At 42.7% G+C, this 27,743-nt stretch overlaps 1 protein-coding gene across 1 annotated transcript in view; it reads right to left on the reverse strand.

Annotated features, from left to right (window-relative positions):
* si:dkey-191g9.5 (rap1 GTPase-GDP dissociation stimulator 1-B) overlaps positions 1 to 27,743 on the reverse strand; it is a 40,345-nt gene that overhangs the window by 5,407 nt on the left and 7,195 nt on the right. The window contains exons 3-10 of the mRNA XM_061745339.1: positions 23,331 to 23,453; positions 19,895 to 20,020; positions 19,660 to 19,788; positions 17,844 to 17,969; positions 15,788 to 15,931; positions 13,538 to 13,669; positions 10,877 to 11,011; positions 7,970 to 8,095 (exon numbers count right to left, since the gene is read on the reverse strand). Coding sequence (XP_061601323.1) covers positions 7,970 to 8,095; positions 10,877 to 11,011; positions 13,538 to 13,669; positions 15,788 to 15,931; positions 17,844 to 17,969; positions 19,660 to 19,788; positions 19,895 to 20,020; positions 23,331 to 23,453 — 1,041 coding nt within the window. The remainder of the gene's footprint in view (positions 1 to 7,969; positions 8,096 to 10,876; positions 11,012 to 13,537; positions 13,670 to 15,787; positions 15,932 to 17,843; positions 17,970 to 19,659; positions 19,789 to 19,894; positions 20,021 to 23,330; positions 23,454 to 27,743) is intronic.

The raw sequence follows: 27,743 nt of genomic DNA on the forward strand, positions 1-27,743 counted from the left end.
ATGTAAAATGGTGCCTTTTATACTGTGCTCCCAATCACCTACACTAGACTCTTCCACTACAGAGGTAAACTTAAAATATTGTCCAATGGCTACTTTACCAAGTGACACTTTCCCCTTTACCTTTAGCTTCTAAGCTCCACTACTTCTCTGTTACTGATTTACTTCAGCCAATACCTATAAAATATATTTACAATAAATAAGAAAAAACATTAACACTTTAAGAATTCCCCCCCTTTCCTATCCGGCCACTTGGTCTCTCCCGGAACCTTTATCACCGTGCCCATGCACCCGGGGGAATCTTTTGGACGCGCACCCTGGAGCAGACACAGGACCAGACAGGTAAGTGTTAACACAAACAACTTCGTACACACACAGCATTCCCACTTATCCCACACGATATTGCACCACACATTCATCAATACTCTGCACACGCTTCAGACTTATACTTGCAATTACACAGTCTTCTGTTGAAGCTCAACTTTGCTCTACTCTCTTGCAGGCGGAGCCGAGTGCCGAGTGCCGCCCCTGGCCGAAGGCATGCAATCACCTAATAAATAACTTCAATAAAATATACAATAAATAGAGCAAGTTCAATATCTGTATCTTCAATTAATTATCTTCAATAAACTGTGCAAATACGCAATGTGCAAATTGTACTGTGCAAGCCTTGGTAAATAAAGTGCTATCGTGACTAAAGTGCAAAGTGCCGTTATTCATGTACATTATTATTGTGCCACAGAAAATAACCCACATGTGCAAAATGTACAAGTAACGAAATGCGCTTCGTTACATTTCCTCCCCCCTCTCCCGAAGGAGAACAGTACCTTAGTCCTCAGACATCCTTGACAGACAGTCTGCCACCACATTGAACTTTCCTGACCTATACTGAACCGTGAAGTCATACGGCTGCAGGGCCAGGTACCACCCTGCAATACGCATGTTGGCATCCCTCATGCGGTGCAGCCACTGCAAAGCTCGGTGGTCAGTCTCCAACCAAAAATGTCGTCCCAGCAGATAATATCTGAGGGTGTCAATCGCCCACTTCATCGCCAAGCACTCCTTCTCCACCGTCGAGTATCTTGTCTCCCTGTCCAACAGTTTCCGACTCAAGAACACCACCGGTCTGCTCTCTCCCTCCACCTCCTGCAGCAGCACCGCTCCCAGGCCGACTCCAGAAGCATCTGTCTGCAGGGTAAAAGGCTTGTTGAAATCCGGACTGTGGAGCACTGAGTAAGCACAGACGGCATCCTTGAGGTCTTGGAAGGCTCTGCCACACTCCTCTGTCCATCGCACTTTGTTGGGTGCTGCGGCTTTGGTCAGGTCATTCAATGCCATTGACCTGTCAGCAAAGTGAGGCACAAACTTCCTGTACCAACCGACCAGGCCCAAGAAACTTTTAACCTTCCTCTTCGTGGTGGGGACCGGGAAAGAATGGATGGCCTCAACCTTCCCCAGTTGTGGCTTGATCTTCCCAAACCCAATGATGTAACCAAGGTAAGCTACTTCCCTCTGTGCCACAGCACACTTGCGAGGGTTAATTGTCAGGCCAGCTGCTTGGATTCTCTGTAGGACTTGTTGTAGGTGGAACCTGTGCTTCTCCCAAGACTGGCTGAAAACCACCACGTCATCCAAATACGCTGCCGAAAAGTCACCAACATCCCTCAGCACGTGGTCCATCAGTCTTTGGAATGTGGCTGGCGCCCCCTGGAGCCCAAATGGCATGACCCTGAACTGATACATCCCAAAAGGCGTCCTGAAAGCGGTCAGTTCCCTAGCCTCTGGTGCCAAGGCTAGCTGCCAGTAGCCTTTGCTCAGGTCCAGCGTGGTGATGTACTGAGCTCTGCCCACTCTCTCCACCAGATCGTCAATTCGGGGCATGGGGTAGGGATCAAAATTAGAAACTGTATTCAGGTATCTGAAGTCAATGCAGAATCTAAGAGAACCATCTTTCTTTGGCACGAGCACAATAGGACTACACCACTCACTACAGGAAACCTCGATTATCCCCAGCTCCAACATCAGCTTGATCTCTTTTTGCAGAACAGGAATCAATCGCTCCGGGATCCTGTAGCTCTTCTGCCGCACTGGAACATTTTCCATCAGCCGTATGTTGTGCTGGACCAACGAGGTGAACCCTGGTGTCTCCTTAAAAAGTTCTGGGTTCAGTAGTGGCCTGACCTCTGCCTGCTGAGTAGGAGACAGATGCGACACATCAACCTCCAGGGGTTCTGCTGCAGTGGTGTTTGTCGGAAAAAATTTCTCATTTGTGTCCTCATCCTGAACAGCCCGCACAAACAATTGTTGGATCACAGGCTCCGGCCGACCCTGGAACTCTTTAAGCAGGTTAACATGATAGTTCTGGTACTTTTTCCGCTTTTCTGGCATATACAGTTCATAAGTGACCTTACCCACTTGTTTGGAGACTTCATATGGCCCATGCCATTTTGTCAGCAACTTGCTGTCACTGGTTGGCAACAGTAACAGCACCTTTTGGCCAGGCTTGAAGACCCTCTCTCTGGCCTTCCGATCATACCAGACCTTCTGGTTTTGCTGAGCCGACCTCATGTTCTCCTGTACCAGTGCTGTCATTTCCTCCAGTTTCTCCCTCATTTTGACCACATATGCCACCACATTGTCACTTTCTGGCTTTGGGCTCTCCCAATAGTCCTTCAGCAGGTCCAATGGCCCCCTCACTTGGCGGCCATACAAAAGTTCAAATGGGGAAAATCCTGTCGACGCTTGTGGAACTTCTCGGTAGGCGAACAACAGGTACGGCAGCCACTGGTCCCAATCAGCACCTGTGTGTGAGACAAACTTGCGCAGCATGTTTTTCAGTGTTTGGTTGTAGCGTTCCACCAGACCGTCCGTCTGGGGGTGGTAAGGGGTGGTCTTAATGCCCTTTACTCCTAACACTTGATACACCTGCCCCAATAGCTTTGACAGAAAGTTTGTCCCACAGTCTGTGAGGACCTCCTTAGGGATGCCTACCCTGGAAAAGAACTGTAAGAGACAGTTTGCTACCTGTCGGGCCTTGATGGTTTTAAGAGGAAAAGCTTCTGGGTAACGGGTTGCATAGTCACAAATCACCAATATATAGCGATGACCTGAGGAGCTTCTCTCTAAGGGTCCCACAATGTCCATGCCTATTCTCTCAAACGGAGTGTCTATGATTGGTAAAGACTGTAGTTGGGCACGTGCTACTCCTTTAGCTGAGGTGAGCTGGCATGTTTCACAAGAACTGCAGAACTGGGAGACTTGGCTATACATCCCCGGCCAAACAAACCGACCTCCAATTCTATTGAGGGTCTTTTGGAACGCCATGTGACCGGCCCATGGGATAGAATGACCAAGCTCCATGACTTTATTCCTGAACTGCTGTGGAAGTGCTAAAGTCTCAGTATTTCCCTTCCGCTGGTACAACAGTCCTTCTTTAAGCACATAGGTAGCCTCATCTAGCCAGCCTGAGTTACCCTGCTTGACCCCCTCAACCTCTGTCACCTTGTCGAACCACTGTTTCAGTGTGGAGTCCTCTTTTTGCAACATCTCCAGATCTGGGGAAAAGTCAAAATCTAGCATACCAGGGGGTTTGGTTGGGCCCTCTGTCTCTTTCCTAGGGGCACCAAGCAACTTTTCTCTCCTTTGTGCTTTCGGCTTTGATGGTTTTACCGGGCCTGCCTCCCAGTCTTCTCCCAAAAAAGGCAACTCCCTGAGGATTCCCTTTACACTCTGTGCTCTTGTCGTGACATTACAGGGTTTGACTGTTTCTGAGCCCTTGACCTCCTCTTCACACCTGTCAGGTCCACACTCTGCCTGTGACCTCTGAACCTCATCAGCCCTCATGTCCATCTCAACATCTGCCTGCTGCACCAGGTCATAGAGAGTGGGCACGTCGTTGCCTAGAACTACTGAATAAGGCAGTGTTGGCGTTAAAGCTACAGCCAGAAGAAATGTCTGGCCTCCTGCTGTCAGATAGACCTCAGCTGTGGGGTAAACATGTTCATCTCCATGAATGCATGCTATCCTCGACCTGTCCTCACTCCACTTTTCTCTGGGCACCAAACTAGACACAACCACTGTCTGGTAGCATGCTGTATCCAGCAAGGCTATCTCCCGCTGCCCATTTATCAGGACTGGTGCTGTTCTGCCTGCCTTACTCACAGTTTCTACTCTGGCTGGCCTTGGAACTGAACCCAGGAGAGCTGGCTTAGTGCGATTCATCGTTGGGCAAAATTGTTTGGTGTGGCCTAACCCGTTACAGTGGTAGCACCTGACTTCCCGTTTGACTGATCCTGGTGTTGGCTTTTTAACAGGGCTTAGGGCTTGGGGAGCAAACTGCTGATTACTAGAGAAACCCCTACTCTGTGGCTGACCAGACCCCTGTTCACCCCCATAGGACTTACTTGGATAGGTCTGGTGGTTCTCCCAGCCGAACGTGGCACTCCGGCTCCCTCTTCTGGCCGACATGAAGACCTCTGCAAGGCGAGCTGCATCCTCTGCTGTCTTGGCGTCATGTTCTTTAAGCCATATCTCCAGCTCTGGATGGACCATCCTCAGGAACTGTTCCAGGATAATAGTCTCTGCAATTTCCTTTACAGTTGATATTTCTGGCTTCACCCATTTGGAGAACAAATCTTTCAGCCGAACATACAGTTCTCGTGGAGTTTCACCTGGATCAATCTTCAGGGAACGGAATCGTCTTCGGTAGGTATCTGGAGTAATCTCGTATTTTGTCAGTATTGCCCCTTTAACTTTGTCATAGTTTTCAGAGTCTTTAATGTCCATAAGAACATAGGCACTACGAGCTTTTCCAGTGAGTAGGGGAATAAGGCGCATGGCCCATCCCCCTTTGGGCCAGCGGCAAACATAGGCCATTCTTTCAAATGTAGTCAGAAATTGTTCGATGTCATCCTCTGCTGACAAAGGAAGCAGTTTAGGCTCCCTGTGGGCTAGGGACTCCCTCACTGGCCTGAAACTCTGGCTGGTCATCTCACCTAGAACTTCACCATCATCTTCATCGTCATTATCACCATCATCATCGTCATCGTCGACTTGCTTCTCATGCTCATGTCCATTTTCTTCTCTCATGAGGTTTACTTGCTGCTGTATTTGTGAAAATTGATGTTGCATGGCCTTCCATCGCTGTTCTTGCCGAGCAGACTCTTTTTCCATCTTTCGTTCTTTTACAGTCTGAGATCGAACAAGGTTTTTCAACAGACCTGTCAGCTCTTCCAGCTTCTCTTCTGCTGTAGCCTCTGCCCCAGGACCTGGATCAGCTGATGTGCACGCTCCGTCATCTGGATCCTGCTGTTCATCTGTCTTTCCTTTCCTTGTCAACATGCTTATTTTCTTTCTTTTTGGTGTGGGCCCCAACTCCTGACACCACTTGTGAGAGGCGACCCGTGAGCGGCTGGATGATGTTGAACAAAGTTGACGAGATGGTCAGGTTTCCCCAGATTCACATTTTTTTTATTCACTCCAATGATGACAGTAACAGACAAGTAGCTTAGTACCATAGGTTCGATCAGTCAACCAGTCAGATGTAAAATGGTGCCTTTTATACTGTGCTCCCAATCACCTACACTAGACTCTTCCACTACAGAGGTAAACTTAAAATATTGTCCAATGGCTACTTTACCAAGTGACACTTTCCCCTTTACCTTTAGCTTCTAAGCTCCACTACTTCTCTGTTACTGATTTACTTCAGCCAATACCTATAAAATATATTTACAATAAATAAGAAAAAACATTAACACTTTAAGAATTCCCCCCCTTTCCTATCCGGCCACTTGGTCTCTCCCGGAACCTTTATCACCGTGCCCATGCACCCGGGGGAATCTTTTGGACGCGCACCCTGGAGCAGACACAGGACCAGACAGGTAAGTGTTAACACAAACAACTTCGTACACACACAGCATTCCCACTTATCCCACACGATATTGCACCACACATTCATCAATACTCTGCACACGCTTCAGACTTATACTTGCAATTACACAGTCTTCTGTTGAAGCTCAACTTTGCTCTACTCTCTTGCAGGCGGAGCCGAGTGCCGAGTGCCGCCCCTGGCCGAAGGCATGCAATCACCTAATAAATAACTTCAATAAAATATACAATAAATAGAGCAAGTTCAATATCTGTATCTTCAATTAATTATCTTCAATAAACTGTGCAAATACGCAATGTGCAAATTGTACTGTGCAAGCCTTGGTAAATAAAGTGCTATCGTGACTAAAGTGCAAAGTGCCGTTATTCATGTACATTATTATTGTGCCACAGAAAATAACCCACATGTGCAAAATGTACAAGTAACGAAATGCGCTTCGTTACAGTATATATATATATATATATATGTGTATGTATATATATATATATATATATATATATATATATATATATATATATATATATATATATATATATATATATATATATATATATATATATATATATACATATATGTGTATATATATATGTATATATATGTATATATATATATAATATGATCGAGAAAACTCCATTAACAGGTGATAATCTACTTTTGACAATAACTATTTAGTCTACAACTCTACATAAATGATTCCCCTGACGTGAGTCATGTGACTAATGTCAACTTTAGAGCGGAAAAACGAGCTAGCTTACTTTTTAAGAAAATTTGTTGCGAAATTGACTTGGCTATTTCCTATTTAACACTAGTTAGACCTGATGGATAAATTAGTGACAACAACGAAGCCTAAAGCTGGAGATTGTAACGTTACAGCTCGGCCTAACGTTACTCCTTCCACGTCTGACGAGGACAAAGTTTCATCAACCATAAACACATGTAGCTAATAACCCAGTCAGGAATTGGTTAATAAGGTGATATAAGCAGAATAAAACGCATTCAAAAGTTATTAGAAGCCAGGCTTAAAATGTGACACATAAAAAAAAGAGGGAAAGAATAAGAATTACAAGCGGGGGTCCCTGCTCTGTTTTTCTCTCACCCAAGGATCCCTGGGCTAAAAAAGGTTGAAGACCCCTGGCCTACACCAAACAACATCGCTGGTCTCACCATGGTTTTCACCACCTTTCCTTTCATTTTAACTGAAACTCTTTTATCACACATCACACCTGACACTTTTCTCACTTTTTTTTCCACTTTTCTGACATTTTTTTTGATAAAATACATTTAGAACTATTAAAAAAAAAAACGGATAAGTTTCCCTTTTTACAGCTGTACGTACAATCAGGCCTCTGAAACTGAGCCGTGATATACAGGACTGTCTCAGAAAATTAGAATATTGTGATAAAGTTCTTTATTTTCTGTAATGCAATTACAAAAACAAAAATGTCATACATTCTGGATTCATTACAAATCAACTGAAATATTGCAAGCCTTTTATTATTTTAATATTGATGATTATGGCTTACAGTTTAAGATTAAGATTCCCAGAATATTCTAATTTTTTTAGATAGGATATTTGAGTTTTCTTAAGCTGTAAACCATGATCAGCAATATTAAAATAATAAAAGGCTTGCAATATTTCAGTTGATTTGTAATGAATCCAGAATGTATGACATTTTTGCATTACAGAAAATAAAGGACTTTATCACAATATTCTAATTTTCCGAGGCAGTCCTGTATTATGCCATTTTTATATTCTGAAATGTTCTGGCGCCGATATTTGGAAAGATTTGAAGTGTGGAAATGATTTACAAAGGACAGCACTGATAGCGTGTTGATTTGTTGAAAGCATGTGTGCGTGAACAGCAGGGGGGGGCGTTGGTGAGCCGTTAGCTCGGCCCAGCAGCCTCCAGAACCAGAACCGCTGCTTTACAGGGACAGTCCTTCCCTTTGATTCCTGCTCTTTGTCGTTCAGAAATAACTACAGCATTTGGACGCTACGCTGGGTGTAGAGCTACAGTAGACGGTGCTCTCATTGACAATGACCTGGTGCTTGTGTCCACACGTTACTGTTTACAGTTTTCTCACCTTGTCCATCCACCATCATGCGCAATGTACCCAACAGTTTAAACTGAACCGGCGGCATGTCGGTGCGCAGCAGAGTCTTTATCCTCTCCGTCACCCCGTCCTCCAGCATCCGCACTTTGTTGGTTGCTGGAAGACACAAAATATACATATACAACATGTCTTTCAGGTGTTTTAGTGAGAGCAACATCCTGCAGTTCTGCCTGTGCTCACGAGCTGATGCTCCATCTGTGTGTTTGTCTACCTGTGTAAGTCTGAGTGGTCTCCTCTGGTTGCAGGATTGAGTAAAGGTGTGTAAAGAGGCTTGGCTGCAGAAATTATGATCCATTACAACCCCCCCCCCCAAAAAATTATCACCTTCATCTATTGGCTCTTTTCCACTAGCACCTACTCAGTCCGACTTGACTCGGTTTGGTTCTTTTCCACTAGGGGTCTAACGTGCAGAGTAGATACTTTTCTGTAATTAATCTGCCGAGGTTCTAAGCTGCTGAGTCGGCTGTATCCGACATCATCACACTACAGGACACCGATTGCCTGTAGAAATTGTAGGCCTCTGTGAAATTGTGGACCATCACTTCCTGGAAATCCCTCTACGGAAGAGTATTTGGGCCATGAGAAAAAAATATTTGAGAGGAGGAAGATTTTTTTTTTATTGTGCACGAGAAAAAAGTTGAAACGTCGAGAATAAGGTTGAAATTTCGAGAATAAGGTTGAAATACAATTTGGTGAATAAAGTGGAATTGTCTCCTCTGACCCATCAAATCCAGTTAGAGCGACTGACAGCTCTGCAGCAGCAGCCGTAACTAATTTACTAACTTACATCCTTGGAGTGGAACGTTGAGGATACGTTTCTGAAGTTATGCAACGGCATATGTGTTATGTGTTTCAAATCATCAATCAAAACTTTATTCACGAAATTTTGACTTTTTTCTCGTATGAAGTACAATAAAATCTTCCTCCTCTAAAATATTATTTTTATTTTTCTCCTGCCTAGCCCTAATACTCTTCCGTATCCCAGACGTGGCCAGCTCCACTTAAAAAAGGCTTGTTTTGTGACAATTCATTGCAGATCCCCGTCTTTTTCAAGTGAGAGCACTGACAGAGCGGCTGCAGAGAGAGAAACTAACCTGCCATAGCAAAGGTGCTGGACATCCATTCCATTATTCTTTGAAGGACTACGAGTTCAGGTTTATTTAAACTAATAGGTATTATTCTGCTGATATGAAGTAATACCTGTTTTTAGTAATAGTAAAAAATTATATAATTATATATAAACTATATATATAAATTAAAATGTGCTTAAATTCAGAGATTTAGTGGACCGTAAAACAGTTCAATTTATGTTTAAAATCAACAATAAAACCCTTTCTGACAGGATTCAGAAGCTCTTCCAAAGCAAGGTTAGCCAATATGAACTAAGAGGAACATTATATATATATATATATATATATATATATATATATATATATATATATATATATATATATATATATATATATATATATATATATATATATATATATATATATATATATACATATATATATATATACATATATGTGGAAATTGAAAGGACCAATAAACTAAACTACAAGTCTCTGCAGCCTGATGTCTGTACAGGAGGATCGGTCACACCTGCGGTGAAGAGTTTCCACTTCCTCTCTCCCAGTGCTAGTTCAGCGTTTCTTCATTGTGCATCTCACCTGTATTTTGAAGCACCTGTTAAACCTCTGTCTGACCGGATTGCACGTGGTAATCTGACTTAGCTATGTTTGGACTAAATACCTGTGAATCATCCCCCACCAGTAAAACACTCCTGCTGCCTGTTGTGTTGACGTTACCTCTGTTACAAAACTGTTACAAAACTGTTACTAAACTGTCCTGGTGGGAAATGTTGGACCCCCGATGTGTCCAGAACTGGCAAGTTGCTTTAGATGAAAGTTTTGATAAGTGAATGAGATGTAATTTTAACAATAAAGTAATGTATAAAGGTAATATTTTGAGAAAAGTTTGTCCTTTTGTTCTTCCTTCCTCTCATTTAACTCTCTATTATAGCTTAATCTTCCCTCATCTTAATTACTGAAACATTGTTTGGGCTTCGACACATTCAACATATATTAATACATTATTGATAATTCAAAAAAGGTTTCTCAGAATGATATCACACGCAAACAGATATGAGCCATCTGCTCCCCTTTTCATTAAATATTCATTATTATCCATCAATTAAATTAACATTTTTCAAACATTATTTATGTTAAAGTTTAAAAATTATATACAAGATCTTCCTTCTTCTTTTCATAATTTCTTTTGTGTTAATTCCGATATTCATTCTTATGCCACAAGGCACAAAGATGATTTTAATTAACCGTTTTGTAGAACATGGAAACATCAATCTTTCATCACTTGTGGAATTCACTCAATAAATCTCTTAAATCATCACCATCCTCCAACTTTCTTATTGTTTCATCTTTGTAGTGTTTATTATTTAATCTGAGTTACATTTTCTTTTGTGTTTTTTGTGTTCTTACTCCCCCTTGTGTAGCTTTTGTTGTGTTTTTTATTCATATATGGAAAGGATTCTATATAAGCCACCAGGCTTCTTCCTTTCCTAGCATATTATTTCAATGTTTTTACATTTATTGTTCGATTTGTCTTATATTGCTAAATAAATAAACTAAACTAAAAACTAAAATGTCTCCCAGATTTATATCGTAGGTCACTAGTTAGTTTGTTGTTAGTTTTGGGGTTTTTTGGCTTGTTTTTCTCCTGTGAATTACCATTGTGTGCTGAACCGTTGTGTTGTTCTTGATGTGAAACTACTGCATCATGCACCGATGTGCTCACCGTGGTGATCTTGAATGGACTGGTCGTTTGAGGTGCATTGTGAGTGTTTGGTGTGAACGGTACCTGGTATGGCCAGGTTCCTGAGCGCGCTCAGTCCGGCGTGTTGAACGGACACGTCTCCTTCGTCCACGTGGTGCTCCAGCAAGGTGAGGATGTGAGGAACCACGCCGAGCTCCAGCATCTTCACACAGTTACTGTCTGGTGGAGACACAGCAGCAGCTTTGCTTAGTGAATCACAGCGCTGCAACCAGAGGCTTACCGGTGCAGAAAAATATGCTCCTTTACTCCAGGATTGACAGGAAAGCTGAAGACACCTATCCCGTTTTAGAGCTGTATGTACCGACACTGGTGTGAACGATCCATGCAGGTTAGCTGTGAGCTCAGTACAGGAATAAACCTCAAACTAATCCTTCTGATTCAGTCAAATGTTATTCAGAAATGTTATTCCCAATTTGGCCTAATAATATCATATGTAATACAAACCATGGCAAAATGTAGAAAAATATATGGGTTTTCAAAATGGCACAAACAATCCCCCATCTGGCATAACGCCAACTTATTGACGGGTTGCAAACTATTTATCTCTCAATCCTGGGCTGAACGTGGCATTTTGACATTGGGGGATATTTCAGGTCAAAACGCAATTTTGGACTTTCCCAACCTAATGTCCCACTTTGGTATCTCAAGAAGCTCACAGTTCCTCTGTTTTAGAGTAAGGTCAGCCCTTAATTCACTCAAGATTCCATGGGGGGCTGATTTGAGGACTCACCCCTTAGTATCACTGATAGAAAACAGTCTCTTATATTTATAACGATCGCCTATCATACGTTCCTACAGGATCACCTGAGCGCAGATCTTGAGAGGCAGATATACACGGAGGAACTGAGTCAATTAATTGGGATACGGTGTGGGAAAATGTCTTTCGATCATCTAAAAACCCAAATCACCAATTAATCCATTACAAGATTTGTCACAGGATTACTTAACACCACGTAAAAGACATATGATGGGTCTGGCTACCAATCCTGACTGTATGTTCTGTGATCAAGGTGTTATGGGTACATTAATGCATGTCTTGTGGGAATGTCCAGGTGTGCAAAGGATCTGGGTTCAAGTAGTGGATAAGGTGTCTGATCTGATAGCGAGAAAACTCTGGCTAGCTGGCAGGACCGCGGCGAAGAAAATTATAGTTTTAAGGTGGATTCCACCGCACCAGTTATCAATCACCCACTGGCTACGAGCCCTATTGGAGATAATCTATCTGGAGTGGTCGTCAGCTCGCATAAATAACTCCAAGCAACAAATGTTGGAGATGTGGAAAAAAGCTGCAGAGGATGTTAAAACATTGTTACTCTGACATTTGATACTGTATATTCTCTATAATGCGGTTTGTAATTCCTGTATTCTGTGTCATCCTAGTCGATTTTCCTGACTTTTCCTGAGTGATGTTGTGTTATATGCACAACTGTGTGTCCAGTAAAGGGAGGGAGGCGGGGGGGAGGGGGGTGGGGGTGTTCTGTGCGACTTAAAGGAGCTGTATGTAAGAGCAATAATAAAACGAATCATAAAATGACCCCGATATGTCAACAGACATTTAAAAATCATGTTAATTTCAAATACTTATGTCACTGACAACAGCACTCAAGCCAGGATATTCCAGTTTAAAAAGAGGAGTTGCAGCCCTCAACTGATGTTTATGTTGAAGCTCCACCCTCCACCTATCTCCCAATCACCAAGTCAGTATTGTTTCTGAAGCTCCACCCTCCACCTATCTCCCAATCACCAAGTCAGTATTGTTTCTGAAGCTCCACCCTCCACCTATCTCCCAATCACCAAGTCAGTATTGTTTCTGAAGCTCCACCCTCCACCTATCTCCCAATCACCAAGTCAGTATTGTTTCTGAAGCTCCACCCTCCACCTATCTCCCAATCACCAAGTCAGTATTGTTTCTGAAGCTCCACCCTCCACCTATCTCCCAATCACCAAGTCAGTATTGTTTCTGAAGCTCCACCCTCCACCTATCTCCCAATCACCAAGTCAGTATTGTTTCGGCATCCGGGTTGCCAGCTCGGCTCTAATTATGGCAGCCATGGCAGCCTACGTTCCTGCTGCATTCTGCAGCCAACCTGGCAACCTCTGGTCGGGGGGAGGAGGGGGAGGGTACACGCATCTCAACAATATTTTGAAAGTGACTGCAGTACCAGTTTTGGACATTTCTTACAGACAGCTCCTTTAAAGGAGCTTGAGGCTCCTTTTAAGAAATGAGACTCTCTAGCGCCACCCTTCACCACGACGGCCGCCGGGGGTACTGCAGCCAACAGTGAAGCCGGCACGAGAGAACGGGGAGAACGTGCATGCAGCGTCATGTGACGTCACATCCACAGGACAGCGCGGGAAATTCCGGCCCACAATTGCAGCACATTTTGCAGCAACAGCCTGTTCAAGGCAACAGAGAGATACACTAGAGGGATCATTCTTTTTGGTTTGGAACGCTTCATCTGACATTATTACTAGAAAACTTAAAACGTATACGAATTTTTTTCATAAATCCTGCCACAATCCTGCCTCCTGCTCCTTTAAAGACTTAAGAAATAAGGTATCCAGGGACCTAAAACAGAATGTTTCCTCAGCTCAAGACAAGGATGAAAGAAAAAGCTTAAGTATCTTTCTCCAGTAACGTAAATGTTTTGTTGTAATATGCGTCCCTCCAGAAAAATAACTTACCGTTTCTTGCAAAGTTGGCGATGGCGAGAGCTCCGGACAGCTGCAGCTGGGTGTTGGAGCTCTGCAGCCAGGACAGGATATCCTGATACACCGTCCCTGATCCCTCACCGAAACACTTCTGCATCGACTCATCTTAAACACACACAACACAAGATAAAGACAGAAACTAAGAAAAGACACCATATGTTGTACAGTAAGCAGCAATGACACATAGGGCCTGATTTACTAAAGGTTTGCGTGCGTAAAAACGTGTGCAAACTTGACATCACCCGCAAACCAATGTGCAAGCTGATCTACTAACAGCGTGCAAAGAGGACTGCGCCTCTCAAATGAGCAAAATAGCACACGCTATTCATTTAGTACTTTTGCCCTGATGAATAATCAATATGGGGCGTACCCGCCAGAAATCGCTAAATACTGGGAGGGGAAAATGCAAATATCTCCATTTACAACACGCAATGAGATTTACCAAGCCTGAAAGTTTTTGCGGGGATTGTGATTGCGTCTGTATTTAATACGTTCGAAAGGAAGGTGCTAATCTGCCCAGCATTACGCAGGGATGCTTGTTGGTGCCTGATTTGAGGACTGGGGTGGGGATGGCTCAATTTATTGTGAGGATTCTCCACATGCAAAAGAAGAAATATTTTATTTGAATGTTAAATCGAGTATTATTCAGCAAAAGGTTGCCACAGGAGGCACCTTCATTTTTTTATTTGTGATGATAAATAAATCACGTGTTTTCATGGAGAAAAAAGTGTTTCTTATTATGCGCCTATACTTGTTCTGCAGTCTTCATACCCCGGTGTTGTGCCGTATTCAGCACCCCTGCCGTGAAAAGCACCTCCTCGTCTGACAAAAATGATATTCTAATTCCGTGTCACGTTCTGTTTAGCGTCCGGTTTTGTGTTAATGATTCATGTTTAAATGCTCATGGATTCCACAATAGTCATACTTTCCCACAATCACAGTCACAGATAACAAAAATCGGGTAAATGGTTATTGATGTCATTAATTAATAGCCTGCTTACTGTGTTGTCTTCCATAATATTTGTAAATATATATAATATAAACTCCTAAGTATGTGTTTGGGTGAGTGTGTATATATAAATATATTGAAGTGTCAGTGTGGTGTTTTTTTTCTTGGTCTACTTATCATTGAATATACGAGGGGGTGCTTTTCACGGCAGGGGTGCTGAATACAACAATTTGCCTCTTCCACTAATATCTCTAACTCCAACTTGTCAAATTTCATTTTGCGCTCGCAAACCGTAAGACGCGCAACACCTCATTTAAATACTGCAGTTTGCACCTGTTATCAATTGCGCACGCAATCTTAGTTGATCACCCGCAAAACACACAACAACAGCACGTGCAAACTTTTTCAGTGCACACGCAATTTAGTACTCTTTATTTAGGATCTTAGTAAATCGGGCCCATAGTCTTAATGTTTCTTATTTTCATTTCCAGCCTCTGCCCTCTTTTTCCCTTCTAAGGTCTTTGTCTTTTACAGAAGAGTATTAGGGCCAGGCAGGAGAAAAAAGTCGAAATGTCGAGAAAAAAGTCGAAATGTCGAGATTAATGTTGAAGTACAATTTAGAGAAAAAAATCAAAATGTATTTCAACTTTATTCTCGAAATTTCGACTTTATTCACGGAATTTTGACTTTATTCACGAAATTGTACAGGACTGTCTCAGAAAATTAGAATATTGTGATAAAGTTCTTTATTTTCTGCAATGCAATTAAAAAAACAAAAATGTCATGCATTCTGGATTCATTACAAATCAACTGAAATATTGCAAGCCTTTTATTATTTTAATATTGCTGATTATGGTTTACAGTTTAAGATTAAGATTCCCAGAATATTCAAATTTTTTGAGATAGGATATTTGAGTTTTCTTAAACTGTAACCCGTTATCAGTAATATTAAAATAATAAAAGGCTTGCAATATTTCAGTTGATTTGTAATGAATCCAGAATGTATGACATTTTTGTTTTTTTAATTGCATTACAGAAAATCACAATATTCTAATTTTCTGAGACAGTCCTGTAGATGACAGATGATCATTAGTTGACGTGTTCCAGGTTCGTAGACGTACTGTTGCTGTGATGTGATTTAGGAAAAGTTGAGACAACTGTCAGCCAGCATGAACTGGACAACCTGCATCATTATCAAAGTATTAAAGAAATGTTTGGTAAGTGTGGTGACAGAAGTAGATCAATGTATAGGGCCAATATCCCACATGACTGACCTCCTAAGAGCAGAGACACTATAAGGCTGGAGGCGATCTTCATGCTGCAGAAGTCGTGCGGGTCAGAACCTCCCTGCAGGAGGCGGATCATCGCTGAGAGAGACTCTGGCACTCCCGAATCAGCAAACTGCAGCTTCAGCGTATCTGGCAGCACAACGGGTAAGCTGAACACAAGCTGGCTTCTTTAATCAGAACCAACTGATTACATGAACAGTGTTTGTTTTGATCCCATCGTGCATCTGCAATAGGATCAAAACAAAAGACAAAAGCAAAAGGTTTCTTTTTATCAAGCACGTAGTGAAATATACACAGTACTCGAGTTGAGGGGAGATGAGGGGGGATGGATGGCATCCCCCCCTGAAATAAAAATGGTCCAAATCATCCCCCCCTGAAATAAAAACGGTCCAAATCATCCCCCCCTGAATTAAAAACGGTCCAAATCATCCCCCCTGAAATAAAAACGGTCCAAATCATCCCCCCTGTAAAACTGCCATCCCCCCTTTCCATCCCTTATGTCATTTCATCAATGAATGTGTTTTTTTCTACTTATTTTAAGTGAAAATCTACTTGAAACAGGTGAAAATTGTTGTTTTTTCCAATGATGAGTCTTGTTTTAAGTGTAATGAGATGTTTTTTACTAAAATGAGACATTTTAACTAGAAATAAGACAAATATTCTTGTTAAGATTGTGAGTTTTTGCAGTGATCCATTTTACTTATCCTGTGAAGGACAGAGTCATATTGATAAGTTCAGAAAAGTGTTTTTTATTGTTGTGTTTTGATGTATTTGATGTAAGCCCAGTGGATATTTCAAGCTTACAGAAGGCTGCATTTAACTGCTGCTATGTCATTCCTGCAGTATTTCTGCAGCTGTTTTGGTCACTGCTATTATTTGTAATATATTATATTATTTGTAATCAGCACAAATGATCTGTCCCCATATGATAAAATCCACCACCCCCCCTGATTGTTTTTTACAACTCGAGTACTGAATATACAGTACGTAACAGTACTGAGCTAGGTACTTGTAGCCGCCTAGTATGAGTGATTGATTCAGAATCAATAAGACTGATTCAGATGTGATTACCTGCATGTGGGGAGTCAGTTTTAGAGGCGAGGTGTTGGTCAAACCCTAAAAATGTGTGATTTATAGCGACAGCAGTGGGAGGCGTCAGATGCAGCCCAGACCCAAGCAAGTTGATGAAAGAGTACCACATCATCTACAAGAGGTAAGGGTGTGTGAATCCAGCTTATTACTGTCCCTCCATATTCCATTAGTGTAGGGAATGAATGGCCAGTGGTAATGGACCCAATCTTTAAAATATTCAATCAATCATTGAGAATTGAATAATAAATTATGGTGTGAATAATGCTGCATTCAGAGACGTATAAATAAGGAAACACATATACTTCCTAACCCTTGTGCTGTCTTTGGGTCAATGGAGGGTGAAGGGAGAAAAGAAGGAATGAAGGGAGGGAGAAAAGATGGAAGGAAGTAAGGAAGGGAGAAAAGAAGGAATGAAGGGAGGGAGAAAAGATGGAAGGGAGTAAGGAAGGGAGAAAAGATGGAAGGAAGAGAGAAAGGAGAAAAGAAGGAAGGAAGGAAGTAGGAAAGGGAGTAAGGAAGGGAGAAAAGATGGAAGGAAGGAAAGAAGGGAGAAAAGATGGAAGGAAGAGAGAAAGGAGAAAAGAAGGAAGGAAGGAAGTAGGAAAGGGAGTAAGGAAGGGAGAAAAGATGGAAGGAAAGGAGAAAGGAAGGAAAGAATGGAGAAAAGGAAAGAAAGAAGGGAGGGAAGAAGGAAGGAATGGAGAAAATAAGGAAAGAAGGAAGGAAAAGCAAAGAAGGTAATAAAGGAACGAATGACCAAAGGGAGGTAGGAAGAAAAAGGAGTAAAGGAGGAAAAGAGGAAAGGAAGAAGGAAGGAGAGAGCATGGCAGGAGGAAAGAAGGACAGAAGAATTGGGTCATTTTGACCCAAAGCACAAGGGCTAACTGAAAGCAGATCTTTTTTTCTTTCTTTTTACCACACCTCTGTCCTGCAGTTCTCCATGTCTTACCACTCTCACTCAGGGAACCCAGTATTTCCAAGATGACGTGTCGGCGTTCGGCATCGGGAGCCCGTTTGAGCTGAAAGATGAGCACGTCTGCCACGTCCAGGCCCGACAGGGCCTCTCTCGCACAGTCTGCAAACAAAAGGTCCAATAAGGCCGTAGTGGAGGCAACCAACTATGACAACAGAGTGATCGGTTGAAATATATGTCTCCTTCTAAAGCCTGATTTAAGGTTAAACCAACGCAGAGCCTACGCCGTTGCCGTGACGCCGTCGTGAACCTTCGGACTTCCCCGTCACTCCATTTCTCCGCGGTGCAGTACCCCCCAGAGCACTAGGGGGTTGCGTTCTTTTCAGCAGAAAAGAAAAGGCGATTCATGCTCTAAAACCCTCCAATGTGGCTGAATTACAACAATTTTATTGTTATCGTCGTCTCTAGTTGATTCTTTGTTTAGCTTCCGGCTTTGCCATTGTTCACAGTGAACAATGGCGATTGAGAGAGAACCGGAACCGGATTTAACCGTGTTTTCTAGTATTTAACGTAAATTTGAGTATTTAACCATGTTGTTTGCTGTCGCCATGACGACGGAGGTGGCCTAAGTGATGTGAAATTATTATTTTTAGCAAAAATCACAAGCGTTTCCTACTTCTAACCAATCATAAGTGGTGCAATAACCTAACCAGACCTTAACCAGAGCGTCATTTTTAATTTCTTTTGAACCAGGAAGTGGAGACAGGCGATATCTAAATTCATTGTTTTAACCATTCTCCCATTCCGTAAACCACAGGGAATTCCCTGGGCGTCCCTTCTACGTCATAGAGTGACGAGCGTAGATCCTGATCACGTGACGAGTGCCTCGATCGCGGATGTGATGTAATTGATTACTGTTATGCACGTGGAAGTAAACTGTTAAATATATTGTGCTTTTGAACGGTAGGATATTTGAGTTTTCTTAAAGGAGCATGAGGCTCCTTTTAAGAAATGAGACTCTCTAGCGCCACCCTTCACCACGACGGCCGTCGGGGGTACTGCAGCCAACAGTGAAGCCGGCACGGGACAACGGGGAGAACGTGCATGCAGCGTCATGTGACGTCACATCCTCAGGACAGCACGGGAAATTTGGGTCATCATTGCAGCACATTTTGCAGCACACAGCCTGTTCAAGGCAACGGAGAGATACACTAGAGGGCTCATTCTTTCGGGTTTGGAACGCTTCATCTGACATTATTACTAGAAAACTTAAAACGTATATGAATTTTTTTCATAAATCCTGCCTCAATCCTGCCTCAAGCTCCTTTAAAATAAACCGTACACAGGTACATTTACAACTTATGTTGAATCACTGTGAATACATCAGTCAGTTACATGACGTTAAATAAACTATCCTAAATAAACAAACATATTTACAATTCCTTAACATACATCATCTCTATAAAATATAGTTACTATTTCAGATGCACTACATAATAGATATATTCAATTGATATATGTTTTTTAAAACGTTTTCATACGTTAGGGTTAACCAAACCAATGTGACTACAAATATGGCGCTGATTAGCATAAAGCTGTATAGCATGACTCTAGGGAAATGTAGTTCTTAGCAAATATAATTTTTTTTCCACAGAAATGGAGGTTGTTAATACTAAAATAAGAGTGCACATACTAGTTTAAGGGCATGATACACACATTTGTGTAAATATATTTTAAATATATAATTGTTAAATGTTTGAAAATTAATTAGGGTAAAACCATGTTTTACCCTTATATTATAGCGCCACCTAGTGATGACTACTCTGGCATAATACAACCACAGAATAATCACCCATGTCAGCCAGGTTACACAGGGCCAGCAGGCAGACGTTGACCAGCGGGTCGTTTTCTGGATACGTCCTCATAATGGACACGAGTCTGGAGATGACTCCACTCTGGACCAGCTTGTCCTGTTGGTGTGCTGGAGGGAACAGGGAAGACCGGAGAAACCAAAGCTGTGACTGTCTGAGCCCAGAGAACACAGACTACGTTGGGAGTCGGTAAACGTTGCTGACAGAACAACTCACAGTTGTCAAAGCAGATCCTTCCGATGGCCCTGCCAGTGTTCAGCAGCATCTCCTCGTTGTTGCTGTTCAGATGGGGAACCAGAGCTTTCACTAGGCCCGCCTCGATGCACGGCTCTCTCACTGCAGCTGCAGGACATGCACATGGACAACGTGTTACTTAGGGATGGGAATTGATAAGATTTTTCCAATTCCGATTCTATTTTCGATTCTGTTTAACGATCTTATTCTTTATCGATTCTCATTTGGAAAAAAGGAGAACAAACAGGTCGATTAGCATCAACTTTGTTTTATATCTTTGTACAAAAAAATACAAGTGAGGTCAACAGTGAGGTCTTAAGAGGCCGGGGGGTCCCCAGAAAAAAATAAATATAAAATAATAATAATAAAATAAATATTCTTCTCTAATAGCAATTAAAATTCTCCTTTTTAAAAGGATATCTGAGCTGAGCACTCAGAAATAAAACCATGTCTGCCAGTGATAAATTCAATCAACTCAAGTGCAATGGAATTGTGCATTGTGCAATTCTGCAACCATCAACTATGAACAATTAACTATTCTTTAGCAGAAAAATAAGCATATCTGCTTTTTCAGGAAGGATACGCGCTCTTTCTGGACTTATGGTGTCTCCAGCTGTGGAGAACAACAAGTCGCCCTGTTGTCAGCCTTTTTGGTAAAATATAACCAAACCTTCGAGCGTTTATGCCGCTTTGTCCCCATGTTTTCCTGCTGGGTGGGAATGTGACGTCATTCGCGCCCACTGCAATTGATAAGGGAATCATTTGCAAAAACGGCAAACGATTCCAAGGAATTGAAACACTGGGAACCGGTTCTCAACAAGAACTGGCTTTCGATTCCCATCCCTAGTGTTACTTCATGTACTCTGATACTGATGTTCTGTTTGGACGGACGTTTGAGAATGAAAACCAGAAGTAACCTGGTGAACCAATTTGATTCTCAGGAGGCAAATCAAAACATCTTCTTGGGTTCGTCTATGACTGTTTGGAAGTAGACGTGTAAGTGACGAGTCATTGCTGCACAAGAGAGTGGCAGATCAAGTAGAATCAGTTAGATGTGAGTGCTGCTGAGAGCAGGAGCAGAGGCATGTTTGCAGCATTTCTGTCAGCAAGAATGTGAAAATAAAACCGACAGGCCGAGTCTCCTGACACTCGGAGACACACTGGAGCGTGGTCAGAGAGCTCATTACACGTTGGTGCACATCCATATCTCTTCCTGTCAGGATCCTGCCCTACGGCAGCCGTCTGTGTGCATGTTTGTGGGCATGTTTGTGTGGCCCTGCTCTGCTCTAACTTTGCTCCTCTCTGGCTTTATTTCCAATTGCAAGATCGTACACAGACCTGCCCATTCACCTATTTTCTTACCTGGCACACTTTAGTTGGTGATTAAATTTTAACCACTTTTAGTCAAACCTGAATTATGTAAATGTACCACAAAAAGTAAAGAAATTAGTATTTAGTACAATACAGGACTGTCTCAGAAAATTAGAATATTGTGATTTTCTGTAATGCAATTAAAAAAACAAAAATGTCATACATTCTGGATTCATTACAAATCAACTGAAATATTGCAAGCCTTTTATTATTTTAATATTGCTGATCATGGCTTACAGCTTAAGAAAACTCAAATATCCTATCTCAAAAAATTTGAATATTCTGGGAATCTTAATATTAAACTGTAAGCCATAATCAGCAATATTAAAATAATAAAAGGCTTGCAATATTTCAGTTGATTTGAATCCAGAATGTATGACATTTTTGTTTTTTTAATTGCATTACAGAAAATAAAGAACTTTATCACAATATTCTAATTTTCTGAGACAGTCCTGTATTTCTTTGTTGTAACCATGCTTCTTGGCAGTGAATCTGTTCATTTCCCTTTTAAATGCTAACACATTTGTGAGGAACATGCATTTCTGGGATGAGCAGCAGAGCTGAGGATGTGGGTTGTGCACATGAAAAATCATTTCCATATGTGTGCAGACAAGGTAAAAAAAAAAAAAAAAAAAAAAAGAAAAATCATTTCCATTTCCACCTAAACAAATCACGACACCAGGTTTGCAGCAACATAAAAATGATTTGTCTGTGAGTGACGGTCACCGAGCTGGCGGCTGAAGATTAGAGAAAACAACTTCCCTTTCTGGAGCCCAACACTAACTTCAATCTTACCTTTAATGTTTCACCATTATAAATCATGTGCCTGTGAAAAACTCCCGCAGTCCCCCACCATGTTAAATCAAAATCTGCTTTGATAGCGCGACGTCTCTGTGAACATTCGTCGTGCACAGAAGTGTTCCTGAGCAGGGATCTCAGAGACATGCAGTCATTTCACTGTTGGGGTTGGATAATGCATGAAGTGATGTGGGTTTGTGAACTGTCTACTGACAAGTCGATTGATACAGAAAGCCCAAAATACTCATACTTGAAAGGAATTCATATATGTTTAGTTTCTCACTACAGGGATTCAAAACTAAACTCAAAAAGTGGAGAAAAAAAAATGTCTATACAGTGTTTTATCTTCATTTTACGGAAGAGTATTAGGGCCATGCAGGAGAACAAATATTTGAGAGGGGAAGATTTTTTTTTTTTTTATTGAGCACTTGTCGAGATTAATGTTGAAATACAATTTCAAGAATAAAGTCAAAATTTTGCCTTTTTTCTCAACATATCAACTTTATTCACGAAATTTTGACTTTTTTCTCGAAATTGTACTTTAACGTTATTCTCGGTATTTCTCTTTTTTCTCGAAATTTTAATTCAAAATTAATCTCAACATTTCAACTTTTTTCTCAACATTTCGACTTTTTTCTCGAAATTGTACTTCAAAATTAATCTCAACATTTTCGACTTTCTTCTCGAAGTGCATAATGAAAAAAGAATCTTCCTCTAAATTATTATTTTTATTTTTCTCCTGCCTGGCCTTAATACTCTTCCGTATCATTTAACCTGGCCTGGTAATATGTATATTTAAACATGTATATTGTACTCTTATGTGAGTTAACTTTATTTTAATACCAGATTTATTCAAATACACCTTGTAGTTGCTGTGCCACACTCATTTTCAATTTGGTGTTATTTTAGAGGAAATGTCCAAAATGGGCTTCATCAGTAATATACCCTATGACGGTTTAAAGTCCTAAAGTTTGATCTTTTCTTCTAAACTACGCTAAGCATGGTGTGTATGACACAGCCCTTTAAGAGTTCAGAGTATGATTTTATTTATATTTATTTTATAGTCATCAAACCATCAGTCCAACGCCTCACCATTTTCCTCCCTCTGCTATGCAGTTCAGAGTTTTGTAGTTTCTAAAAGCTAAACACATAAACGGCTTCCTGCAGAGATGAGACTTAACATTAACATATTTATGAAATCCCTGTAAACTCCGTTAAACCCAGATGAAGAAGAGGAAGGTGCTCGTACCTTCTCGAGCCATCTCCGCCACCACCAGAGCCACCTGGCAGCTCAGGTGGCCCTTACGTTGTAGCGTCTGGGCCAGCGTGGGCAAAATCCCACTTTTCACAATGTCAACAGCAGCCTCTTTCTCTGTGGACACAAGAAGAAAAAAGCCTTATAAACCATCTTCATTACAGCATTGGCCGAAGAGGAGGGAGGTCTGTATCTGCTGTTCACAGAAACCCCTGCTTACCTTCAGGAAGTACAAACCCAAACATTTTTTTCTTTTTTTGTGGCTCTAGTGGCCCTTTATTCAAGTTGCAGACAGGAAGGGGGTAGAGAGAGAGAATGGGAATGGCATGCAGCAAAGGTGCGCAGGCTTGGGTTCAAACTGGGAGGAAACCCACCGCCAGCGAGGCCCCCCCCCCAGCGGGCCGGGCCCCCACGACACGGGAAGAAGCAGCCAGAGATCCCGCGGCGACGGACCGGGACCCATGTGATCCCCGGCCACCCGGTCCGGGCCGGACACGTGGCCAGGAGGCCCTCACCCTCCAGGCCAACGACCCCCACCCGGCGAGGGGCCAGCCTGCCCGGAGAGACAGAGCCGCCCCGGCCGCCGACGCGGGCAGGTGCACCCGCCCCCCACGAAAGTGGCCCTCTAAGACCAGAGGGGCGCCCCGCCGCGGAGGCAGCGGGGGGGACCGGAGACGAGCCCGGAGAGAGGGAACCCCCCAACAGGGCGACACCCGCGCAGGCCCGACAACAGAGGGCCCCAGACCCATGCATCCCATTCATTCATCCATTCACCTATCCGCTATCTATAATAATAATAATATAGTATACTAACAATGATAATAATAATAATAGTAATAATAATAATAATAATAATAATAATAATAATAATAATAATAATAATAATAATAATAATAATAATAATAATAATAATTTCGGGTTTTTCCTGAAGTCCACTGTCATCACTGTCAAGCATGAGTTGTAAAACATAAAAATGCTGTTCACTTAGTCCCCAGCAGGGAGGTGACTGAAAACTGTCATTTCTGCATCGTGGGCTGATTTAAACTAGCTGATCCTTCACTGTCCTCAGAGAGCACACTGAGAACCCTGCTCATGTTCTGATGCTTCTGAGACTAATTCAATATACTTCTGACTGCTTTCATCGTTCATCGTTCATGTGTGGCTGCAGCGTGACAAACACAGAATGCAGATTTATCTGCTATTTACACACTATAATTGCCATCTATGAGGGCATTAAAGGAGCGATCAGTTTCCTCTAAACTGTACCAACAGAACACGCGGATCCAGATCCTCTCCCATCAAATTTTGAAAGCTAATCAATAAACATGAATTATTCATGAGGAGCTAATGAAGTGAATGTGATCATGCAGTGTGTGTGTGTGTGAAAATGTTGGGCATCTGTGAACTGGAGATATTATCACTGTCTGTATGGTTGAATTAAACAAACTCGGAGGGACGTAACAATGGATCAAATGTTTTAGTGAGTGTTTATGCAAAGTGACCTCTTTCCCCTCGTTGACAGAAATCATAGAAATGTAAGTGTTGAATGTCACGCTGGCCTGTCTGAGTGCAGACCCCTGTGGGGTAGACACAAAAATAGTAGTGCGTCACATCATAGATGGTAGGATGATTCACAGGCCAGGGAATCTGAAATAAAACCACATCAGTACGTCTGCATGTGCTGCCTGCAGAGAAGAAACCCAGTTCAACCAAGTTCAAAGGCAAAGAAAACACATATCCAAACATGATATCAGTAATGATAATGACAACTGATGTAATGCACTTGCACATTGCTCATTTGTATGAATCTGAAACAGTCCAACCCTGTTATCGTAAAAAGTTATCGTTTTACAGACTGCTGAAAAATAAGCTTAATAGAGACAAATGGATCGCTGCAATTCACAGAAACAACTGGATTCCAGGCACCGAAACGTGGATTTGTGGTTCCCATTTTGTACCAGGTAATGTTGGATTTTTGGGTAACTAACGTTAAACGGTCAAATCATTAAGTTCGGTGTCCTCATCACTTTAATTTCTACAACAAATCCTGCCTTGAAGTCAGACCAAGCGTCAAGACTTTTGTATCTTCAAGCTTTGCTTTGTGTATTTCCCAGGCGTAGAAATTAAAGGGGACCTATTATGGCATCTAATAACTATTTTAAACAGGCCTTGAATGTCTTAAAAACAAGCTTTTGATTGTTTTTGCTAAATAAATTAGAAATTCAGCCTCTGAGCCATGTCTTTATCTTCCCATTCTCTAATCTCATTATCTATGCGGGATTCTGAGTGGGCGGGGCTATGATAATGAGGCTCTGTGCTGATTGGCTGCCTGAATGACGCGATACACCGCTACGAAAAATGGCGGGCGCTCAGGCCGGCGGAGTTAGTTGTGGGCGTGGTTTCACGCAGAATCTGAACGGCTCGTAGATCCACATGACACTGGACGGCTCATCCGGGCGGGTGTACAGACTCTGCAGAATTTGGTTGCTTTCCTCCTTCTCTTATATATGTTAAAGCAAGAGAAATAATAGGTCCCCTTTAAGTACATATAAATATCAGGAAACTGGATTTGTGTCCAAATGTTAATGTCCATGGACCACTGGTTCTTGGGGTAACTGTACCAAATATTAAAGGTATTATCCATGATTTTGGAGAGCTAGCAAGATTTGAAAGTGGCATCTCCTCTAAGCCCCGCCCCCTCCTCCCCCTCCCGTCAGCGCTCCATCCAAAGCCACGCCCCCACAAACTTTGGGGAACGCGCATTTGCAGGAGTCGAGTTTTCCAGGACATTTTGGACAGCACATTTTCAATAAAACTACCCCATGTCTCATTCACCTGTAAGCGAGGCCGGTTTTAGGGGGGGGGGGCTGTGCCCACCCAAACGTCCATCCTGCCCACCAGCGTCTCCATCCCAGCGAGAGTGGAGAGCAGAGAGCGGAGAGCGGGTGGCGGTGCACTGCAGGCTCTAGAGCCACGGCTACGCCGTAGCCTACGCCGTAGCCTACGCCGTAGCCTACGCCGTAGCCTACGCCGTACCCTACACCGGGCTCTAGAGCCTGCAGCGCACTGCCACCCGCTCTCCGCTCTCGCCGGGATGGAGACGCCTCCATCCCCACGGACCCCCATACTGCTTCCGAGCCGGAGCTGCTGCGGTGCTTCAGTGCGGCTGCACGTGTCCCTGCGGGCTGCTGCTGCTGGGCGGAGAGTCCTGCAGCAGCAGCCCAGACCGACGCTCTGCTCCCCGCTCTCACACACAGCGGGACCGAGCCGCTCTGGAAATAACTACATAATAACTACATACTGGGGGTCCGTGGCAGAGGGGAGGGAGGGGGGTTACACTGGGACACTGTGAGCCCAGGAGGACCCGTGGGAAGTGGACACGGGGGGCTGGAAGCGAGTGCGCGCATGGGACGGGGGGGGAGGTACAGAGCTTGGGCGGCATGAAGGCATCTGATTGGTTCTTTCCCCCCCTGCCAAGCCTCTGGTCCTGGACCGATCCGTTTCATTCGGACCGAATGAAACGGATTGGTTAGAGTTTTTACATGATTTAAGCTGGGAGGGGGAGGAGGGGGCGGGGCTTAGAGGAGGTGCCACTTTCAAATCTTGCTAGCTCTCCAAAATCAAGGACACTACCTTTAATGTCCATGAACCACTGGTTCTTGGTAACTGTACCAAATATTAATGTCCATGGACCACTGGTTCTTGGTAACTGTACCAAATATTAATGTCCATGGACCACTGGTTCTTGGTAACTGTACCAAATATTAATGTCCATGGACCACTGGTTCTTGGTAACTGTAGCAAATATTAATGTCCATGGACCACTGGTTCTTGGGGTAACTGTACCAAATATTAATGTCCATGGACCACTGGTTCTTGGTAACTGTACCAAATATTAATGTCCATGGACCACTGGTTCTTGGTAACTGTACCAAATATTAATGTCCATGGACCACTGGTTCTTGGGGTAACTGTACGGGTCACTGTCAAGTCCAACTGCCTTTAATTTAAGACGATAATCAGCTGTTATCCCGTCTTCTCCCCTAGTTGCAGCTGTTTTTGCCACTCAGTGCGAGTTAAGGGGGCTGGTCCAGTGGGGAAGTGACGTCAATGCAGACCCTCTATGCTTAGTCACAGAATAAGGACAGACTGATGTCAATATCTATCTCAGTGGAATGGAAACATCTGTATCAGCTGGATGAAGATGGAGTTGTATTGTTAAGTGCTGTTGGGACGCCAGCCATGCCCTTCCTTCCTGAGTAAAGGAGGAGGCCACTACCTGCTGACCCGTGGGTCTTGGAGGGATGTGAGTCTGATTGCAGCATGTTCAATATGCTGCTAGACCTGTCACACTCCAACTTAGTGGAGGAAATAGGTCAGTCATGCAGTCATGATCAACGAAGCTTC

This window comes from Cololabis saira, chromosome 17 (assembly GCF_033807715.1).
Source record: "Cololabis saira isolate AMF1-May2022 chromosome 17, fColSai1.1, whole genome shotgun sequence".
NCBI lineage: Eukaryota > Metazoa > Chordata > Actinopteri > Beloniformes > Belonidae > Cololabis > Cololabis saira.